General features: G+C 39.5%; 1 protein-coding gene and 1 non-coding gene across 2 annotated transcripts in view; both read right to left on the bottom strand.

Moving 5' to 3' along the window:
* LOC115209277 (muskelin) overlaps window positions 1-22,947 on the bottom strand; it is a 48,141-nt gene that overhangs the window by 4,336 nt on the left and 20,858 nt on the right. Inside the window, exons 12-20 of the mRNA XM_029777586.2 lie at window positions 22,481-22,638; window positions 19,605-19,746; window positions 17,474-17,603; window positions 16,112-16,179; window positions 12,710-12,786; window positions 10,737-10,848; window positions 6,771-6,848; window positions 5,032-5,196; window positions 2,156-2,216 (exon numbers count right to left, since the gene is read on the bottom strand). Of these exons, the coding sequence (XP_029633446.1) occupies window positions 2,156-2,216; window positions 5,032-5,196; window positions 6,771-6,848; window positions 10,737-10,848; window positions 12,710-12,786; window positions 16,112-16,179; window positions 17,474-17,603; window positions 19,605-19,746; window positions 22,481-22,638 (991 nt within the window). The remainder of the gene's footprint in view (window positions 1-2,155; window positions 2,217-5,031; window positions 5,197-6,770; window positions 6,849-10,736; window positions 10,849-12,709; window positions 12,787-16,111; window positions 16,180-17,473; window positions 17,604-19,604; window positions 19,747-22,480; window positions 22,639-22,947) is intronic.
* Window positions 10,557-10,662, bottom strand: LOC115210013. Its single transcript, XR_003881377.1, has one exon. It is a non-coding gene; the product is annotated as a U6 spliceosomal RNA (small nuclear RNA).

Here is a 22,947-nt window from a genome sequence, read left to right as displayed (position 1 = left end):
TCTGCAATGGGTGTGAGGGATGACCTTTTTAACTGGTTGAAATCCTTCATTCTCAGCTGAAAGGAGGTAGTCACAGTTCTAGGAGAGCATTCTACACCATATGAGATGTCATTGGGTGTACCACAGGGATCTGTCCTTGGTCCCCTCTTGTTTGTGGCATACATTAATGACATAGATGCCATTTTAAAGAATGCCACAGTATTGAAATATGCAGACGACATCAAGCTGTACCTTGAAATCAAGACGACAGATCCTGATGTCTACAACTCTTTCCTGCAATCAGACCTAGACACAATGCAGCAATGGATCACAGACTGGCAACTGAAACTGGCTGTGGACAAGTGTACCACCATGCATTTTGGGAGAAAAAACCCTGCGTCCACATACTCCCTCCACAACACTGATATCAAGAAATCCTCTTGCGAGCGTGATCTAGGCATCACTGTCAGTAGTGATTTGCGTTGGACAAAGCATATCTCTAAAATTGTCAAGAAGGCCGAGGGTGTCTTGGCATCACTCAGCAAGACTTTTGTTAGCCGCTCTCCAGCCATCTATTTAAAACTGTATACAGCTATGGTACGACCACACTTGGAATTCGCATCATCAGTTTGGAACCCCTATCTTGCTCAGAACATTGACCTCCTGGAATCTGTCCAGAGACATGCAACCAAACGCATACCCTCCATCAGACACCTACCATATTCTGAGCGCCTTGTTTTCCTGGGCATGGATTCACTGAAGCTCCGGCGTCTGGCGACGGACTTGGTAAACACCCACAAAGTTATCAACCACCTCACCAACAACAACACTGAACACCTTTTTGATCTCCATGTGTCTAACACACGTGGACATGCCTACAAAGTCAGAAAACAACACAGCTCCCATGACTTTCGGAAACATTTTTTCACGCTCAGAGTTGCTGAAGCATGGAATAAACTGCCTGCGTCAGTTGTTGACTGCCATGACACTGCATTCTTTAAGGCCCTCATGCTTTCCGAAATCAGCTGAAACTACACCTGATTATACATACACTTTAGATGAGTTGTAGTGCACCTGAGCACTGTACATTATTATTATTATTATTATTTAAAAGAAGGGGTGGCAAGCTAATTAATTAACCCCTTCATGGAATCGTTGATAATTGATCAACCCCCATTGTGTCATCATCAACATTTAACGCCTGTTTTCTATGCTGGCATGGGTTGGACAGCTTGACAGGAGCTGGCATGGCCAGGGCCTGCACCACGTTTCAAAGACCATGTACAATTCAAAAAGTATAATAAATAAAAACATTTCTTCATTTACAAACAATAATTCCTTTCATCTATTGTGTCTTTACCACTTTTTAGTAAGAAATACTTTTACAGAAATTTAATGAACATACTTAATGAAATTGATAAAGAGCAATAAAAATTCAGTGATATTGATATAGTTGGAATATTCAAAGTGAAATACACGTTTGGTGAATACTAGTTTTTGGCAGAAACTTTAGCATGTCAGGCAAAATGCTTTGCGGTATTTCGTCTGTCTTTATGTTCTGAGTTCAAATTCTGCTGAGATAGATTTTGTCTTTCATCCTTTCGGGAGTTCGATAAATTAAGGATCAATATCTGTGATATTTAGGCTTTAAGAAATGTGTAGATATTTAAGTAGGATACACAGAATATTCCATCATCATCATCATCATCGTTTAAGGTCTGTTTTACATGTAAAACGTTTCTCCAATGTACAACAGAACATACCTTCAGGCTGTCTTTTATCGGTTGCTGCTGTGTATAAGACAAGATTCTAACCTTTTGTCTTGGACAGAACACTTTCATGTGTTTCCATTCTCACTGGTGGCACGTAAAAAGCACCCACCACACTCACGGGGTGGTTGGCGTTAGGAAGGGAAACACTGCCAGATCAGACTGGAGCCTGGTGTGGCCACCTGGCTCTCCAGACCCCACTGCAACCGTCCAACCCATGCTAGCATGGAAAACAGACCATGCTGCCTGGCCATTTAACCACATCCACTTGAATACGACACAGAAACAGTGTTTCACTTTTGGTGAGGTGGAAAGGAGTCTTTCATTCCGTCTCTCTCTCTCTCTCTCTCTCTCGTATGTTATTCAATTGCACATCAAAGTAAAAATGGAAGAAAATCGATTCTTACTCTCTGTCATCTCTTCGTCTTCTGATTGATCTTTGAACAACGTCGATGCCAATAACTGAAACTAAACAACAATTAAAAGGCATTTTAATCAAAATAACAAACGAGAGTTTACTTTTGACATTTCAACAAAAAGATATTTAATTGAAGATCCAGACAATATTTATTATGTTCAATGGTGGTGGTCGTTACATACATGGTTGTGTGGTTAAGAAGTTTACTTCACAAGCACAGGCTCTCTGGTTCAATCCCCATGTACAGTACTGCAGACGACTTTCTACTTTTACACTCGGGCTTAACCAATGCCTCTCAGCGAATTTGACAGACAGAAACTGTACGAAGCCTGTCGTGTGTGTGTCTACATGTACAAGAATAAATATTGAAAGCAGTGTGTGATTTGCAGACAAAAGAGCCCATGAGCAAATTGCTGAAGACTCTGCTTTGGGTATTCCTTCCAACACTCAGTGACAACATGACAGTATGACATAACAAAGGACTTCTTTAAAACAAACCTCCAAAGCAGCACATACCTGACACCTTTCATAGATGACAGCAATTACAGAACCTGTTAATTACAGCACCCCATCTATTATGGGTCTAACGATGTATGGAAACAATTTTGTAATGATTTTAATTAAAAATGTAGTACAATCCATTTTCTATTACTCATGCCTATATATATATATATATATATATATATATATATACACACACACATATATGTAGAAGGTTGAAAAGGAACACACATGAGTTGATATGTATAAGGAAAATAAGACAAAGGTAGAATCCTTTTATCCTGAAGAACATTTTGGCACTGGTTTCAGTCGTAGCAACTTCTTCAACATGAACTAAAGGATTTAGACATCAGCCGGAACTGCCTCCCCTCACTAACTCATATCGACTTACAACGTGCCCTACAACTCAACATGCACAAATTCAGACATTCCAAACTAAAGAAGGATTTACAACCAAAAGCCTACCATACATCTCCACACACAACCCCCTTCACAATGAAGCCTTCAACACCATCTTCCAGAACATTCCTCTGTGATTTCTCCTCAACTAAAAAGGGACCACAGAATGAATTTAATCCTCCAAACGTACACCATCATAAAGAGGAAAAAAACAACCCAATTCAACGACAAGTTTTCTAACAAAAGCCCAAGTGCACTCGTCAACCACATTGAAACCTTCAGTAAAAAATGCGGATGACCTATCTGTGGTATATGCGTCAACCTAATTGAGGGGTCAGAGTTCTCCTTCAAACAAGGTCAATGTTTTACAGTGAAAAACAAACTTCATATGTGCTTTGGCAAATCTAATAACTTGCTCAGGGTGTCAAGAGCAATACAGAGGCCAAACCAAAAGACAGTCTATGCCAGATGATGACCCTACATAGATCCCAGATTAAAATTTGGAAATACAGAAAAATAGCATTTAGGGAACACATCAACATTTGTGTCACTAAAAAACAACCCAAATTCAGAATTTTCCCCTTTTATAAATTCAGGGACGATACAACCTATAATCAGCGCATTAGCAAAGTGTTATATTCTATTGCAAAATATAAACCCCTTTTGAACGCGTCCACCACAAATGACACTACTACAAGGGCCTTAGAATAATACCCACGCAAATATTAAAAATGATGAATTTATTCAGAACAATTCCAATCACAACTGTTTTAACCACAACTGGTCACTTTTAGGTCACTTGACCATTTAAGAAGACTCTACCAACATCCACTCCCGTCTTTTTCATCTTCTTTCTCTTCTTTTCCTACTCCTTCTTCTTCTTCTTCTTCGTTGTCCCCTTCCTTGGCTACTCACATCCCTCATATCAAATATTCTTTTACATCTGCTACCAAGAGTTCACAAGAGTAAAAAAGAGACAGACAGACAGAAAAAAAGGAATATGTCCCTTGAAGACTATGGAAATATTTTTAAAAAACATTTCATTTAATTTTTTTCATACTTTTATTCTAAGTTGAAAAAAGTCAGAGAGACTGAAACCAGTTCGAAAATGTTCTTCATGATAAAATTGTTTCAGCATTTTCGACCTTGCTTTATTTCCCTGTTTATAATCATTGTTTAATGTCTGCTTTCCATGCTGGCAACGGTCGGACACTTTGAATAGAACTGGTAACCTGGAGAGCTGTACTAAGTTCCAGCCTGGTTTGGAATGGTTTCTATGGCTGGATGGCCTTCCTAACGCCAACCATTTCCAGACTGCAATGGATGCTTTTGCTGTGCCACTGTCATGGGTGCCACTTACCTGTGCCACTGGCCGTGACTCTGATTTCACTTGGCAGTCTTCTCAAGCATGGTCTCAGTCACTTGTCATCGTGCTCAGTGAGGCCCAACGTTTGAAGATCGTGCTTCACCACCTCGTCCTATGTCTTCCTGAGTCTACCCCTTCCACAAGTTCCCTCCACAGTTAAGGATCGGCACTTCTTTACACAGCTGCCCCCATCCTTTCGCATCAACTGCCCGAAGCCAACCGTCACCTATTTCCGACGAAGCTAATTACTTCCCCATGGTCAGACATGGACTCACCCGAATACTGGAAATGGGTGATACTGCTTTTATAACTGTGACAATCCTTTTACAAAGACACACACATGAGACAGGCTTCATTCAGTTTCCATTTACTTAATCCACTTGGCCAAGGTGCCACACAGTGAGACTGAACCTGAAACCATGTGTCTGGGAAACAAACTTCTTAACCACTCAGCCACACACTCTCTGCCTCAGATTCTACAAAAAGCAAAAGAGAAACTCCACATGGATTGGAAAGAGAGCAGAGACTACGTAAGAGAGAGGGAGAAAAGGAGGAGAAGAGAGAGAGAGAGAGAGAGAGAGGGAGGGAGGCTGTCTCACTTGTTTGGTTTCTTCCGGATCTGTATGATCCACCATGTCTGCTAGTTCTGTTTGTAAATATGTAACTGCTTTTACTGGGTCATCATAAGCTATTTCTTGAAACTTGTATTTACGTATAAGATATATACACCTACGTAGTAGATGTTCCTGAGATGGCCGAGACAACTGGAAAACAAAAAAAGCACAAAAGGCATCAGCTACTTTCATAGGCATTTAATAATAATAATAATAATAAGTTGTCAGAGATCACAAAGAAAAAAAATGCTTTCTAATTGATGTATCAATACCAGCAGATGACAATGTGTCTCTAAAAGAAATGGAGAAACTTTCAAAATACAAAGACCTGGAAATAGAGGTAACTAGAATGTGGAATCTGAAAACAGAAACAATCCCTATCATAGTAGGCACATTAGGTATGATAAAAAAATATTCAGACAAATACATAACAAAAACACCAGGACTTACAAACACATATAACATACAGAAAATTGCACTACTAGGCACTGCACACATCCTACGCAGAACACTTTCCATACAATAACCATCAAAGCATCACAACAAATCACAGCACATACCCAAGGCACACAGAGATGCACTCGGTAGTGAAGTGAAAGCACGCTATAAAAATAAAACTACTGAATGATAATAATAATAATATTCCTTTCTACTCAAGGTACAAGGCCTGGAATTTTGGTGGAAGGGACCAGCCAATTACATCGACCCCAGTATTTCACTGGTACTTAATTTATCGACCCTCAAAGGATGAAAGGCAAAGTCAACTCTGGTGGAATTTGAACTCAGAACGTAGCGACAGATGAAATACCTATTTCTTTACTACCCACAAGGGGCGTAACACAGAGGGGAGAAACAAGGACAGACAAAAGGATTAAGTCAATTACATCAACCCCAGTGCGTAACTGGTACTTAATTTATTGACCCCAAAAGGATGAAAGGCAAAGTCGACCTCGGCGGAATTTGAACTCAGAATGTAACGGCAGACAAAATACTGCAAAGCATTTCGCCCGGCGTGCTAACGTTTCCGCCCAGCTCGCCACCTTGCTACCATAATAATAATAATAATAATAATAATAATAATAATAATAATAATAATGATGATTGGATGTAGAAGTAGAAGAAAATTGTTTTTTATCTTTTTTTTTTTTTTGGTAATCCAACAAAAGACTGCAACCAGACCCCAAAACAAAACAAAATGGTGTAATACAAGACCAGGAAGAGTTTTCCCTCTCCCAACAATAAAAAAAAAAATAATACAATGCTGCATGCACCTCAGCAACATGCAAGTGCTGCAGGCGATGCAGTAGAAATTTGCCTAATAATAATAATAACAACAACAACTGTTGAGTTGTTTATAGAATTTTCTTTCATTGTTTTTGAAATGTCTTTTCTGCTGGGATCCTTTTTTTTTCTTCATTCATTTTATACCTGACACTGCTTCAATTCAATGTCTCGGTTCCTCTTCTGCGCCCCATGGTTGTACTTCCTTTGCACTTTGTCCCTGTGTGTCTCCCCCCCCCCCCGGCTCTCCTGTCCAACTTCTCTCTCCAGCTGTCCTATTTGGTTCTCAATAACAGATTCTGCAATTCCCTATGGAAGCAGAATCAATACCACACAAACAGAAAAGAAATAAACCTCAACAAAACGAATTTGTGTTACATTAAAAAAGAATTGAGAAGAAAACTGCTTTGAAGATTAGGAGAAGAAAAGGCATCAAAGAATACCTTCAAGGCCCAGAAGTCATCAAGCCTCATCTTAGGAAGACTGTCTTTTCCAGGGTTTCCTCCAAATAGATAATGAACCTGGAATATAGTTTTAAACACAGTTTTAAGCAGGTAGAAAACATTGTCATACATTTATAGATTATAATATAACAATTGATTTTAGAAAGTTTGAAATTTTGAAGGATGTGGTGGTGGTGGTGGTGGGAGGGTCAGTTGATTACACCCCCCCCCCCCACCACCACCACTGCTACATGATATGTACTTTATTTTATTGACCTTGAAATGAAGGGCAATGTTGACTTTGGTTCAATTTGAACTCAGAAACCTCCCAATGAATCTGTCAGTCGATTGCTCTTAGCAGCAGCAGCAGGTGTTGCAGGGATTTGTGATATTACATAATCCAGCTGATTTGCCAAACCTGCCAATCCAACAAAGACTCTCCATTCTTTTTGAATTTTATTCATTTTAAAAGTCATAATCAAAGACATGGGGAATTCTCTCCCAGGATCCACCATCTTCTCAGATATTTTGATCAGTTGAAGAGAATCAGAGAATAATTGCAAACTTGAAAGTATGAAAACAGAAAAACTACAGCAAATGGTGTGGTTAAGCGGCTCCCTTTGTAACCAGAGGGTTTTAGGTTCAGTCCCACTGCATGGCAGTGTGGGCAAGTGTCTTCTACCCTGGTCCTGGATTAACCAATCCCTTGTCAGTTAATTTCGTAGATAGAAACTATATACAAGCCTGTTACATATATATATATATATATATATATATATACATACACATACACACACACACACACACACACACATAAACAAATAATTGTATCTGAACGTGGATGATGCCAGCGCCGCCTCAACTGGCCTCCGTGCTGGTGGCATGTAAAAAGCACCAACCGATCGTGGCCGTTGCCAGCCTCGCCTGGCACGTAAAAAGCACCCACTACACTCACAGAGTGGTTGGCATTAGGAAGGGCATCCAGCTGTAGAAACTCTGGCAGATCAGACTGGGCCTGGTGCAGCCTCCTGGCTTCCCAGACCCCAATCGAACCGTCCAACCCATGCTAGCATGGAAAGCGGACATTAAACGATGATGAGGATGATGATATGTATATATAGTAATGTTTCTATGCCAACAGAATGTGGCAGTCCTGTGAAGGACGATGTTACTGTTGTTTTAGCCGCAGGAAAACATCTCTTTCAGCTGGCTAATGACACGCATTCTGTGTCAGGGTATAGCAATTGCAAGGGAGGTCATCGCTTCCATCTCTAGCCTTACATGATACTCAGACTGAGGTTTCTGAATGCTATCCATCCTCAGTATGAGACAATCACCAGCCGGTGACCTATATATATATATATATATATATATATATATATACATACATACATACATACATACACACACACATGCATATGGAAAAGACAAATTGCTTGGTTCCCCTCACAACTTTCTCTCAGAGTCAAAAATCTACCAAAACAGTTCTTCAAAGTCCTTAAACTAAATTGCCCCAAAACACCATAAATACGACCCTATATTTAAAAAACATTCTATCATTAATAAAATTCTGCTCCAAATAACTAAAAGCATAGATCAACATAAGATACGCCATACGAGTCCAAATAATATTAATATAACGAAAATTACAAATAGGAATGCAAAAATGTGTAATTGTGGAGCCCTGAATTATGTCTGCTGGTGGGTTTATGCCTATGCAAAAATATAATCTATAAATGTACAGTGACAAATGACAAACATGAAGCTAGGGTATACGTAGACTTCAAGAAATGATACAGAACACATGTAAATTCCTTTAATAAGTTAAAACATAAAAATTCTACAGTGTTAGCCAGGTACATACAAGACTTAGAATTACAGAACATTAATTATACATTGTCTCGGTGAATCATAGATGAGGCCCCACCATACAATACGATTACTGGCAGATGTCGAGTGTGTAATAAAGAATCATATATGATCCTTTGTGTATTTAATTCCAGTTTTAGATAGGTTTTCTGGTGCTATTTATTCGTACAACCATAGATACTATTCAACTTTCATGAAATGATTTAAATTTGAACCCACTTACCAACATATCACCAATACAAATATAGATTTTAAGAAACTCCGTACACAATCTAATTTTTCTCCCATCAGCCCTCATAAGGCAAGCCAAATGAGATCGAAGTTGTGGCCGATGCCAGCGTCGTATAACTGGCCTGGCCAAAAGCACCCCTCAATCGTTGGGCAAAATGCTGTGCTTGAGAAGACCTGTTGAGCCAAACGAAATCATAGTCATGGCTGATGCCACTGCTGCCTGACTGGCACCCGTGCTAGTGGCACATAAAAAGCACCATTCAAACATGGCCAATACTAGTGCCACCTAACTGGTTCCCATGCCAGTGGCACAGAGAAAGCACTCACTACACTCTCTGACTGGTTGACACTAAGAAGGGCATCCAGCTGTAGAAACCTTGCCAGATCAGATTGGAGCCTGGTGCAGCCTCCTGGTTTGACAGTCTTCAGTCAAACCATCCAACCCATGCCAGCAGGGAAAGCAGATGTTAAACGATGATGATGGTATGTATGTATATCATCATCATCATCATCATCATATACACATCTATCTGCGTTTGTCCACTTCCCACTTGACATCTGGTGTTGGTTTGTTAACTTCCTGTAACTAAGCAGTTCAGCAACATGAGACTGATAGGATAAGTACCAGGCCTTCAAAAAAATATAAACCCGGGGATTGATTTGACTAAAACCCTTAAATGTGGAGCCCCAGCATGGTTGCAGTCCAATGATTAAGACAAGTAAAAAAAAGCTAATGAAATTGCAGACGATTTTGGTTCTTGTTTTGCATAGAATAATTCTTGAAGGGAAACATAAAAATAATCTTCATTTCTTTTGCATTTGTAGAACTTGTTCTTTAAATTACTGAATAAAACTGGAATAAAAGCTAAATGAATATTGGTTGGGAAGTTATTCCAATGAGATTCAGTTTTGCACTAAGCTATATATCATCATCATCATCATCGTCCTCATCATCCGTTAACATCCATGTTCCATGCCAGCAAAAGAGTTGAATGATTTGACAGGACCTGATGGGTCTGAAGACTGCATCAGGGGCCAAAATGTCTGCTTTGGCATGGTTTTTATGCCTCTCCTAAAACCAAACAGTTTACAGCATGGATTGGGTGCTTCTTTTCATGGCACCAGCACTAGAGAAGTTGTCCTGCAGCCTGAAGGACTAAGATCTCCTTTGACTGAGGAAGGCACAGTAGAAGGGTGGGGAGGTGGACTTAAGCTGTGAGACGAGGGCCCCTATGAAAGAAGGGGCCAGAAGAGAAGAGGTTTTTTTGTTGTTGTTGTTGTAGAAGAGCCACAGCAGGCAAGAGAGGTAGGGCCTGTCAGGGTGGAGCTGGACTGAAATAAAGTAGTTGTGATGAAGTATGTGGGTTGACCATCAAAACAGAAGGTGAGTAGAAGTGAGAGGAGAATATAAAGTGTGGGTGGGGGAGAGGGAGAGATGGACAGAGCAACGTTTCCAGAGACCCTCAAACTAAACTTCTAACTTCTCATCCAATACAAAAAGGGAGACAAAAACAGGAAATCCTTTATCTAAGATTGGTGAAATACAAATTTAATCACAAATTTCGTTTCCTGAAAGTCCATTGTAATACGTGTGGTGCTTTTGCAATGGTTGTTAAAATTAACTCTTTTACTCTTTTACTTGTTTCAGCCATCCGGCTGAGGCCATGCTGGGGCACCGCCCTTGTTAAAAATATGGAACGCTTCACGAATTTGCGTGTCATCCTTGCGCAGGGGCCATGCTAATCTTCTCTGTATCGTTCCAATTTTAGTATATGTATTGCCGGTGGGATTCTTTGGTGCTACTGAAAGTATAACAACAATAACAACACACAAACAAGCAAACAAATAAAAGCCAGTGTTACCAACCTTCCTGTGGTGGTCATAGACTAATTGATGTGCAAAACGAGGAACCGGTTCCACATGCTGCATCTTATTCCAATACTGTTGCCCCGTGTTCTCATTTTTGTATATACAGGACCTGAAAAGGGGATAGAATACATCAGGCAGCACAACGAATTCCACTCAGTCATCACAATTCCTCTAACATTTGACATTATTTTTACACAATATCAAAACAGACAGAATCAAGTCTCAGGTCACCATTGTTCCAAAACAGAGGTTTTTTTTTTTCTTTTTGGCTGTGGAAGCTGAACACACAAGTATAGAACTATGAAGAACACGTAACAACATTTTATCATCATCAATTGAACATCCCCTTTTCCATGACTGCAGGGGTCAGGGTTAGGGTTGGATTTGTTGAGGCAGATTTTCCTTGGCCGAATGTCCCTCTTCTCAACAGCCATCCCCTATTCACAAGCGAATCCAGACTGGAAATGAACGAAACTATTTTTATGAGTGCCACTCATTTTCAAATATCACACACAAAGGGCTTCTTTCAGTTTCCATCTACCAATCCACCTACAAGGCTTTAGTTGGCTCAGGGCTACAATATACACAGTGGCATTGAACTTGAAACCACAGGGTTCAGGAAGCCAACTTGTTAACCATACAGCCATGCCTCCCCCCTAATAAACTGGTTAGAATTTTATTATGAGGTTAACTTTCAGATTTGTGGAAATCTTTCACCACATTCTTCTATTCCATGTGTTGAGGCTGATGCCCCAGTTGAATCAGTAATTAATTAACGTCTATAATTATAGGCAGAGACTGAGTGACTTGGCTAAACACACACACACACATCATAATATATTACTCTCTTTTACTTGTTTCAGTCATTTGACCGTGGCCATGCTGGAGCACCACCTTTAGTCGAGCAATGTTGGAGGGGTGGGGGCAAACACAGACACACATCATCATCATCATCATCGTTTAACATCCGTTTTCCATGCTAGCATGGGTTGGACGGTTCAACTGGGGTCTGGGAAGCCAGAAGGCTGCGCGAGGCCCAGTCTGATACATATATATATATATACGACGGGCTTCTTTCAGTTTCCATCTACTAAATCCATTGACAAGGCTTTGGTCAGCCTGAGGCTATTAGAAGACACTTGCCCAAGGTGACACGCAGTGGGAATGAGCCCAGAACCATGTGGTTGGTAAGCAAGCTACTTACCACACAGCCACTCTTGCACCTATTGTAAGTATTTGTATTAAAGAATTGAAATAATAAAACAGATAAAAGTTCAAAACCCCAAAGATATGGAGATTATTTCAAAACTGATTTTAGTGAGTTTCAATACAATTTAACATTGAACCGTGAATATAAATAACCAACTCTTGATTCAAACAAATAATATAACAACAGCACTTCATAACAACATTCAAAACTTTACAATAAAAAATTTGATTCCATAAAACGAATTTAAAAATTCATTCTCAATATATTCCAGTAAATTCAAACATGAACGTCTGATTGATGTCGGCTTTTTGTCAACTGAGAACATCTCTTTCCTTTAGATGATGTGTACTCACAGCACATGTAATTCACCAGTCAAAAGGGGACTTTGAGACGACCATGCTGTTTCAACCTCATTGTATGTCTCTTCAGTCAAAGCTATCCTCCCTGGCAGAGGGTTCGAACACAAAAGCATAGACATTATTTGCTGACCCCTGCCAAACAGAGAATCATTCATGGGGTACACACAGAACATCCTGGCAAATTCAAACAGGAATATCTGATTCATGTTGTTTTCTATCATTAGAACATCTCTCGTTTGATGATATTTGTCCATAACACACACAATTCTTTGATGTAAGGGCAATTTGAAATATTAATGTCTTGACTTCGTTGCATGTCTCCTCACTCAGGGCCACCCTCCCCCTCACACACACACACACCAATCAATTATTGATTTAAAAGACTGAATAACAATAATTACCATCGGTTCTTGTCGATGTCATAGACCCAAAAAGAATTCTTGACATTGTCTCTTTTATCTTTGTCTTTACTTAAACCCTGGAAAAAATAACAGAAATACAAAAAGATATCAAGAATTTCCCTGTGTATAAAAAGGTGGTCGTAATAAAAGAATGGAAAAAAAAAAATAACTGCCAGGTAACCGAACACATAAGAAGCCAAACAATGATGTCTGTTGAGGCTGAGGAAGAGAAAACACAGACACATTGACATGCAACAAAGACTGGTGGCAAGGACTGTTTTATAGATTTAAGAGATGAGCAATTATTTACATTGTTTACATTTGACGGGTATTTGTCCTCATCTTGTTTGTTGTTAACGTTTCGGCTGATATACCCTCCAACCTTCTTCAGGTGTCTTGGGGAAATCTCAAACCTGGGTTCCTACGGTATTTTTTCAAAGTTGTTATTATTATTACTATTCAGGTCACTGCCTGGAATTGAAATTGGAATCTTGGGGTTAGTAGCCAGTGCTCTTAACCATGCTACCAACTCCAAGATTCCGAGTTCAATTCCAGGTAGTGACCTGAATAATAGTAATAATAATAATAATAACATTGAAAAATACCTTAGGAATGAGAACTGAGGTTGGAAATTCCCCCAAGACACCTGAAGAAGGTTGGAGGGTACATCAGCTGAAATGTTGTGTTAACAACAAACAAGATGAGGACAAATATCCGTCAAATGTAAATAATGTACTCTTTTATATATTGAAATATTAGCATCAAGCAGTGTTTAGGCATCAGCAAAGTTTAGGCGAGTCGAAATATGCTTGCATCATATCTCAACTGATATAATATATATATATATATATATATATATATAGACAGGGTGTCCCTCTTTGACTTCCCAGTACTCATGCATTTTGTGTTCAAGTAGATGTTTATTGATATACATACAATCCTAAAAAAGTAAAATTAAATTCAGAAAAATAAATTGTTGTAGAAACGATTATTTATTGTCCTTTAGAATTATTTAATGTTCTCTCTCATTCCTGCGTGTTCGCAAATGTTCAAACTGCCTTCCTTCATTCTCCAAACAAAGCTGATAACGTCCAGCAATGGATTCGACAACATTGCCAAACATTTCAGTTGGAATTGCAAGACATTGGATTCGAATTTCAGTTTTCAAATCATCAATTGTCCCTGGTTGTGCAGCGTAAACCTTATCCTTGAGATGTCCCCATAAAAAAAGAATCCATTGGTGTGAGGTCTGGGGAACGTGCAACAATACATTAGTAAACAATATATTAGTAATAATAAACAATACATTAGTAATCGTCTGTCAAAGAGTGAGTTTGTCTTTTTGCTGCAGGTGATGGCTAACTGTATCGATTAGTATTTAATGTCTCTGACTACCATTAGATGTCACTGATGCTGTAAATTTTTCAGATGGGAAATTCCGTGTTCGCTTCCCTGGATGGCAATAGAATCTGGGAACTTGTTCATCCTCAACATTTATTTCCTCTCATTTTAGAATTTCATATTTCTATGGTTGCTGCAACCTAGACGTGTTTCCACTTCACAACCATAACAATATGCTGCATGAAATTAGAAAATAAAAAGAAAGAAATCTTGAGGATGAACAAGTCTTCATATTCTATATTGTGATAATTATATACATACATATACATTGCTGTTAGGGACACTGTAGTTCATTTAGCAAATGAACGAATCTACTGCCAAGTATATTAAAGGCTTCTAAGTCAACATGGTGTCGCATCTGTGTGGGTGATGCTATTTAGTCACTTTCGGAAGTTACCTCCACAGATAAATCCGATTGTCTTACGACACCACATTTGGTGTCGTAATGAGTTCATGGATGGTTAATGTGGTGCTGAGGAAAGAGCAAGAACTCCTGAAATATGTATATACATCCATTTCCTATCTTTGACTGCATTGTTCACGTAGGCATACTCATATACGAAACATCGTAACTTTCAGTGTTGGCTCTAGTTTCGGTGGGAAATCAGTCGAGAGAACTTTATATATCAAATGTGTAGAATAACAAAAGTCAAACTAAGCCAATTCAGTTTAAAGTTAATTCTATTAATCCCTTTGGTTACTGGATTTCTGTTGAAATACTCTGTTTGTTCCAATTAATTTTGAAAATAAGAATCAAAATAAATGTCCTTATTAAGTTGGTGTTTGGAACAAAGATTAACAAGAAATTTTGATGAAAAGTTTTAATTTAGTTGACAGGAAATTTGCATCAGAGAACCAGGAGTGGTCTTCTGAAGGTTGGTATCAAGAAAGGCTAATTCCAAAAGTATATACATACATATATAAATTGGCAGATGACAAGCCTGAAGCAATTATTACAAGTTTCATGCTCAATTTGTTTTCATGTTTATTTTGTGCTTTGATGTCATGAAGCAAAATGAATGATTGTTTCACATTTTGGCACAAGGCCAGAAATATCAAGAGTAAACCCAATAGTCAACTGGTGCTTGTTTTATCAACTGTGAAAGGAGGAAAGGCAAAGTCAACCTCAGCGGAATTTGAACTTAGAACCTAAAGATTGATGCAATGCCACTAAGCATCTGGGCTTGGTGTGCTGACAATTCTGCCAGCTCTCTGCGTTCAGTGGATGATTTATTGACGGGTGACAGTGCTCGGATACCGTGACTTTCTTTGAAGCATACACAAATATAAACACACACATGCACACAATAGGCTTCTTTGCAGTTTCTGTCCACCAAATCCACTCACAAGGTTTTGGTCAATCCAGGACTGTAGTAGAAGATATCAGACACTGGGACTGAACCCACAACCATGCTTTTGGGAATCAAACTTCTTCATACTCCCCACCCACTTCAACCATACCTGAGTCTTTGGAACACCAAAGATCATCTCACTTGATCTCTTGTTTAAAAACAATACAAATAGAAAAAAAGAAATAATGATCTCATTTAAACATTAAACTTAATTCTAAACCAACAGAACAGGTGTGGAACAGGTAAAACTGAGTTTTGCTAAATGCTGTCTCATTGGCCCAGGTGTGGCTGTGCGGTTGAGAAGTTTGCTGCCCAACCACAGGGTTTTGGGTTCAGTCCCATTGCAGGGCACACTGTGAGCAAAAGTCTTCTAATATAGCCCTGGGCTAACCAAAGCCTTGTGAGTAGATCTGGTCAATGGAAACCGAAAGAAACCTATTGTGTGTGTGCGTGTGTGTGTGATGACATTGTGTAAATGTTGTAAATAAATGTCATTAATTTCCAATGCTTTGCAAAAACATGTCTGGCCATGGAGGAATATAATCATGCTTGAAAACAGGTGAGGGTTAGTGACAGGGAAGGCCACCACCTGTAAATACAGAGGCTCAATAAATTTTGTTTGACTCATGCAAGCATGGACGTTACTTACTGATAAAACATGAATTTCATTTAAGCCTGGATCAATAGTGGCTCTCTGTGTGAATCCAGCAGCTGGGACTGTAAGGTTAGAAAAAAAAAAGAATTAGACATTCTCATTTATTCTTCATGAGAACATTAAATTTCTAATGGTCATGCATGAGAATCGGTCCCTTTTGTAAGGTTTCATAAATTTCTGCCCCAATTTATTGTATGAAATCTAATCTCTTCATGTTCCCTTGTCTGTTTATGTTCCAAGTTTTACCAAACCACAGAACCTTTTAACGACATCACCAAACAGAGTATAAGTTTACTTTAATCATTGAATGTCAGTGAATATAGAAGAGTGTTTGGCCTTGACACTGAGGAGAATGTATAAACACTATTTATGAACAACTAGAGTGAGTCTTTCAGACATGACAGAGAAGTCAGGTAGGTATTGTGGATGAAATCTTTGTGAAATGTGAACACAAAACTAATCTGTGAGAGAAAACAAAAGACAAATCCATGCCAAATGTGCTCCCCTTATATAAGATCCAGTATCTATGGACTGTAAAAGTTTGTTTTCCATGCTGGCATGGATTGGGCAGTTTGATAGGATCTGACAAGCCATAGGACTGTGTTGAGTTCCAAAGTTTTATTTAACATGGTTTCTATGGCTGGGCGTCCTTCCTAACACCAACCACTTTACAGAGTGGACAGGTGCTTTTTTTCATTGTACTGGAACAAATGAGGTCAACAAGTAATTTGCAAGAAAAGAAAAGAGAAAGGAAAAAGACCCCTTGTCTGAAGATGGGGCAGGGGTTTCATATTAGGTGTGATAGAGGGATGAGCAGAGGTGATTTGCTATTGAGGATCTCGATGGCTATCCTTGCATTGTACTGGGAGGACAGGAGAGAGTCAAACATGGTCAGGGTGCCAGAGTACACTCACAAGGTACAAAACAGTGAATATAAGACCAATTGCCCGAGGATTCAAAACAATGACCCCAAAACAAACAAAAGACAATATAATCCCTTAACCCCTTCCCCACTAACGTTTTTTTTGGAGAAAATGCTTCATTTTCAGACAAATTTTCTTTATCAGATGAGCTTGCACTTTCATCTGATGTATTCCGAGCTTCTAATAGACAGTTCATACTCATTGTCATCTGGATGTAATTCATAAAAAGGGAAAAAAAAAAAAACAGATAAAAACTGAGAAATGCCAAGAATTGATGTACAAACTCGTCTGTGGCTGTTTTTGAAATTACATGTTTTGGATGAGTTTACTGGTTGCACTCTGAAAAAGACAAATTGGGTGAAGACAAGTGAACTCATCTTGGCTGGGTGAGGGGTTTAAGGAAGCCTCGTGTACAAAAATGTTATAGACATACTTTGTGAAGAATCTTTGCGAGTTCCATCAGTTATGACTTCAACTCTGTGGGAATCAACATCATACGTAAAAAAATCATTCAAATATTCCTTTGATCTTTGACCAGCAAATATATACAGCAACCGTTTTTTCTGGAGAAAACAAACAAAAAGAAAAGAAATACTGAATGAATATTTAGAAATTTCCTCCTCCTCATCATCAACATCATCATTTAATTGTTTTTCCATGCTGGCATGGGTTGGACAGGAGCAGACAAGGAGCTGACAAGCTGGAGACCTGCACCAAGCTCCAGTTTTAGCATGATTTCAACAGCTGGATGCCCTTCCTAATGCCAACCACTCTGAGAGTGTACTGGGTACTTTTTATGTGGTACCAGCACAAGTGCTTTTAACCAGCACCCGTGGGGTCACCAGACAGCTGAGAGTGGGGGGGTGGGGTGGAACCAAAAGAAGTGGCCATCTACCAGATGAGAGATTGATGTATGATAGATAGGGATAGCTGTCTTACTAGAGAAGAGATACTTGGCTACCCCAGTAGGGCAAGGAAGGGGAACAGACAGAAAGATAAACATTCATAGTGAGAGAAAGAGAGAGAGAGAGAGAGAGAGAGGGCCTACCTACAGGGAACAGAGATGGAGAGAGAGAAGGCCTGCCCACAGGGAACAGTGATGGTGGGGGGGGACATTGAAAACAATTTTCTTAACCCTTTAGCATTTAAACCGGCCATACCCGGCCAAAAGTATTCTGCCTGTTTTATGTTCAAACTGACCCGATCTGGTCTCTCACACCAACCCTACAATATCGTTTTAAAAATTAACAGCTTCCTCATCAAAATCTCATAGCTACAAGATAATGCATGATTAGTTCAAAACACTGTGGATAAAAAAGCATTAATTTTGGCAGAATAATGCGAACACTAAAGGGTTAAATAATTCTTTTAACAATTACAACAAATAATGAAGTCAGTTTAACGAATAAATTTCTCAAGCATCATCATCTTCCATACTGGCATCGGCTGAACAGTTCAACAAGGTCCAACAAGCGATGCCTTTCCTAATGCCATCCACTTAACAGCGGGTCAAGGGTGCTTTTTCTTTTATGACACTGGCACAAGTGAAATCACCAAGTTATTCAGGAGACAAAGAAGAAACCCCGTCTCGACTAAGCGGGGATGCAGTATTGACATTACGTATGTCTGTATCAGACACTGAGAGGTTAAAGCATGATAGAGAGAGGTAAGAACATGTGTCTTGCTATAGGTGAGAGACATAGCTTTCCCAAATGGAAGGAGATGGTGAGGGTGTCTCTTCAGAGTACAAGGTGATTATAAGAGAGGGAATAGGGAGAAAGGAAAGGGTGGTGGGTAGGCAAGTTTGCAAAAGCATAAAAAGTGTGGGACAGGATTTCATCTTGAAATAGAAAGGATGTCAATACGGTTAAACCTTTGGAAGTTGTTCTGAGAAATAGATTTCATTAGTTGTTGCATCATCATCATCATCGTTTAACGTCCACTTTCCATGAGGGCTGGCAAACCAGGTGGCTGCACCAGGCTCCAGTCTTGATCTGGCAGAGTTTCTACAGCTTGATGCCCTTCCTAACGCCAACCATTCTGAGAGTATAGTGGATGCTTTTACGTGCCACCAGCACGGCGCCAGTCAGACGGTATTGGCAACGATCAAAGAAAAATAAATTAGAAAAGCTTTTCTTGTAGAATATTCTGAAGAATAAATAATAAAGAAATACAAGCAAAGGTATTGCTAGGTTGTTAAGAAGTCTGCTTTGCGACCATGTGATTTGGGGGTTCAGTCCTACTGTACGGGACCTTAAGCAAGGGTCTTCTATTATAGCCCTTGGTTGACCAATGCCTTGTCAGTGAATTTCATAGGTGGAAACTGTGTGGAAGACTCTGTGTGAGTACACATCTTGGTTTGTTCCCACACTGCTTGACAACCAGTGTTGACTGGTTTTCATACTTGTAACCTAACAGTTCAGTAAAAGTGACTGATATAAGTACAAGACTTTAAAAAAAATTCTGGGGTCAATTTGCTTAACATGGTGCCCCAGCATGGGCACAATCCAATGACTGAAACAAGCAAAAACAACAAAAACAAAATAAAAATGGTTGGAACTCACTGGATGGAATAACATTGAATGACCAATGCGTGAGCGAACTTCACTGCAATCTTCCTGGAGTTTACGCCACGTGTTTGTAGGTACATGATAAGAAAAGAGACCACTGAAGGTTGGTTCATGACTTCTTTCTCCTTCACCGGAACTTCAAGACACAAAAAAAAAAAGAAAATTAAAACAAAGAATTTAAAACCAACATCATCATCATCATCATCTTAATATTCACTTTTCCCTGATTGCATAAGTCAGACAGAATTTCATCATCATCATCGTTTAATGTCCGTTTTCCGCGCTAGCACGGGTTGGACGGTTCGACCGGAGTCTGGGAAGCCAGGGGCTGCACCAGGCTCCAGTCTGATCTGGCAGTGTTTCTACAGCTGGATGCCCTTCCTAACGCCAACCACTCCGCGAGTGTAGTGGGTGCTTTTTACGTGCCACCTGCACAGGTGCCAGGGGGGGGGGTCTGGCATCGGCCACGATCGGTTGGTGCTTTTAACGTGCCACCGGCACGGAAGCCAGCCAAGGCGGCGCTGGCATTGAGGTAAATTTCTATGGCTGGATGCCCTTCCTGCTGCCAACCCTTACCGCTTTCCTGTAAGGTAATATTTCCCCCCGACAGACATCCTAGCAGAATATTGGTGCCAGATGAAAAGCACCCAGCACACACTCTGAAGTGGTTGGCATTAAGAAGGGCATTGAGCTGCTAGTCAGGCTGGAACCTGGTACAGCTCTGGTTAAACCCTACAACCCATGCCAGCATGGAAAACAGACATTAAATGATGATGATGAATCAGACTGCTGGCATAACAATTAGCAGGTTGGGCTCATCAGTCTTCATTGATAATCAACCAAACATAAATAATACTTCATAATTAAAAGATTATTTCTTTTAGAATTTCTTTGTTTTGACACACAACAACTAAACTTATTTACTCAAACAAGTGGCTGTTATGTCACTAATTGAATCACTTTGTAATTAAACACTTTTGTACCAATTCCGAAGACACTAAACATCTGCCCATCTTTTTTCAACTCTTTTCATCCCAACCCATCTGCTTCTATCACACAAATTTCCCATTATAAACTGGTCTTACATTAAAAACTTACATTACCTAATTTTCAGCTAATAGTGTTAAGGAGTGTGAAGTAAAATGGTCTTCTTTGTCATTTTCTATCAAATATGAGAGACAACACCAAATAGGTTTCAGTTTAATTCTAACCTTATCAGTTAAGCATAGCTTTTGCCATACTTCCTGAAGTGATGTGTCTTTCATCAGTGTATATGCATAAGATTATACACTTATTGATATGGGATAAGTTCGCTCAGAATGAATTTTTAAATTCAGAGTCACCATCTGCATGAAAAACCAACAGGTAAGTCTATGCATGTAATGAGGATCTATAAAGAATGATTGCATGGATAGTCATCCTGTTTCATCTTCAACAACAAGGGAACTACTACAACAAATAGAAAACCTCTTTAGTATCAAGATTGAGAAGTACAAGCATATAAAAATTTGTGAGGCCACATCACTCTCGGAGTGGTTGGTGTTAGGAAGGGCATCCAGCTGTAGAAACTCTGCCAGATCAAGACTGGAGCCTGGTGTAGCCATCTGGTTTGCCAGCCTTCAGTCAAACTGTCCAACCCATGCTTGCATGGAAAGCAGACGTTAAACGATGATGATGATGATGGATGATGATGATTAAAATCTCATGGGGATTTATGCTCTAAACTTCACATTAATAACGATAGAGTTACTTTACTAAATTCTTTATTTTCAAATTAATTTCAAGTCCACAAAGGCAAAATATTACAATAAAAGCATTAACAGCTTCGTCTTCCAATTTTCTTTATTACGCAAATCAGTTGAGATTGTAACTTGCAGCAGTTTAGTCAAGTCTTTTGCATCTTCTTACTAAAAGACGGCGCAGGAGTGGCTGTGTGGTAAGTAGCTTGCTTACCAACCTCATGGTTCCGGGTTCAGTCTCACTGCGTGGCATCTTGGGCAAGTGTCTTCTGCTATAGCCCCAGGCTGACCAATGCCTTGTGAGTGGATTTGGTAGACGGAAACTGAAAGACGCCTGTCGTATATATGTATATATATATATATATGTGTGTGTGTGTCTGTGTTTGTCCCCCTAGCATTGCTTGACAACCGATGCTGGTGTGTTTACGTCCCCGCCACCTAGCGGTTCGGCAAAAGAGACCGATAGAATAAGTACTGGGCTTACAAAGAATAAGTGCCGGGGTTGATTTGCTCGACTAAAGGCGGTGCTCCAGCATGGCCGCAGTCAAATGACTGAAATAAGTAAAAGAGTCATTGGCCATCAATCATCCTATTTTTTTGCAGATGACCTATTGACCCTTTAACAATCAAATGAGACTCTATCGAATGTAATACTTATTGATATTGTTTTGAATTAATCATGCATTATGTTGTAGTTTAGAAATTTCCATGTGATTGCTTATTTTTACAGTGACATTGCAGGGTAGGTATGAGAGGCTGGATCAGGCCAGTTTGAACAGTAAACAGGGAAAATATTTGGGCTGGATTTGGTCAGTTTAAATGCCAAAGGGTTCATTTTCTCTTCAGTCTGTTTGAAAATCACCATTTTTTTCTCTTTAGTCCTTCTTCCATGCTAGATGGAGTTGGACAGTCTGAGAGGATCTAACAGGTCTGAGAACTGCATTGTGCTCCAGTTGTCTATTTTGGCAAGGTTTCTACACCTGGAGGCCCTTCCTGACACCAATCACTTTACAGAGTGTGGACTGGGTTTGTTTTACATGGCACCTGCACCATACAGCTCACAAGACTAAGGCCACAATAGAAACAGTGGCTCAAATTAAGAGAGTTTAAAAAGTGAGAAATCCAATTTACCTGGTAAGAACTCGACCACCAAATACATAGATTGTCTGTTCATCAATGTCCATAGCCATTTGGTGGTCAAATACCAGCTTTGGTCCACCCATGGCAGAAGTATCTTCTGTTATTAAAGTCCACTTGCCAGATGTAATATCATACATATAGAAGTCACTCTGAAACAAACAAACAAAAAAAAAAGAACTTATAGAAAATATATTCTTTAAAATCAAAAACAGTTCCTGAATTCTCCCATCAGTGATTTCCTTGTGGTTATTGAAGAATGATTGATTTAAAGAACCACAAAACTAAATTTCATTCTTCAGAGGGGAAACAAAAATATACTGTCATCATTAACAACATTCGTTTTCCATGCTGGCATGGGTTGGATGGTTTGATAGGAACTGGCAAGGCCAGGATCCACACCAAGTGCCATAGCCTTCTTTGGCTTGGTTTCTAGGTCAGATGCCCTTCCTAATGCCGAC

The sequence above is a fragment of the Octopus sinensis genome, linkage group LG3, assembly GCF_006345805.1.
Source record: "Octopus sinensis linkage group LG3, ASM634580v1, whole genome shotgun sequence".
In the NCBI taxonomy this organism is placed as follows: Eukaryota; Metazoa; Mollusca; class Cephalopoda; order Octopoda; family Octopodidae; genus Octopus; species Octopus sinensis.
Note: the sequence above shows the minus strand (reverse complement) of the source record. Positions and strands in the feature narration are given on the sequence as shown.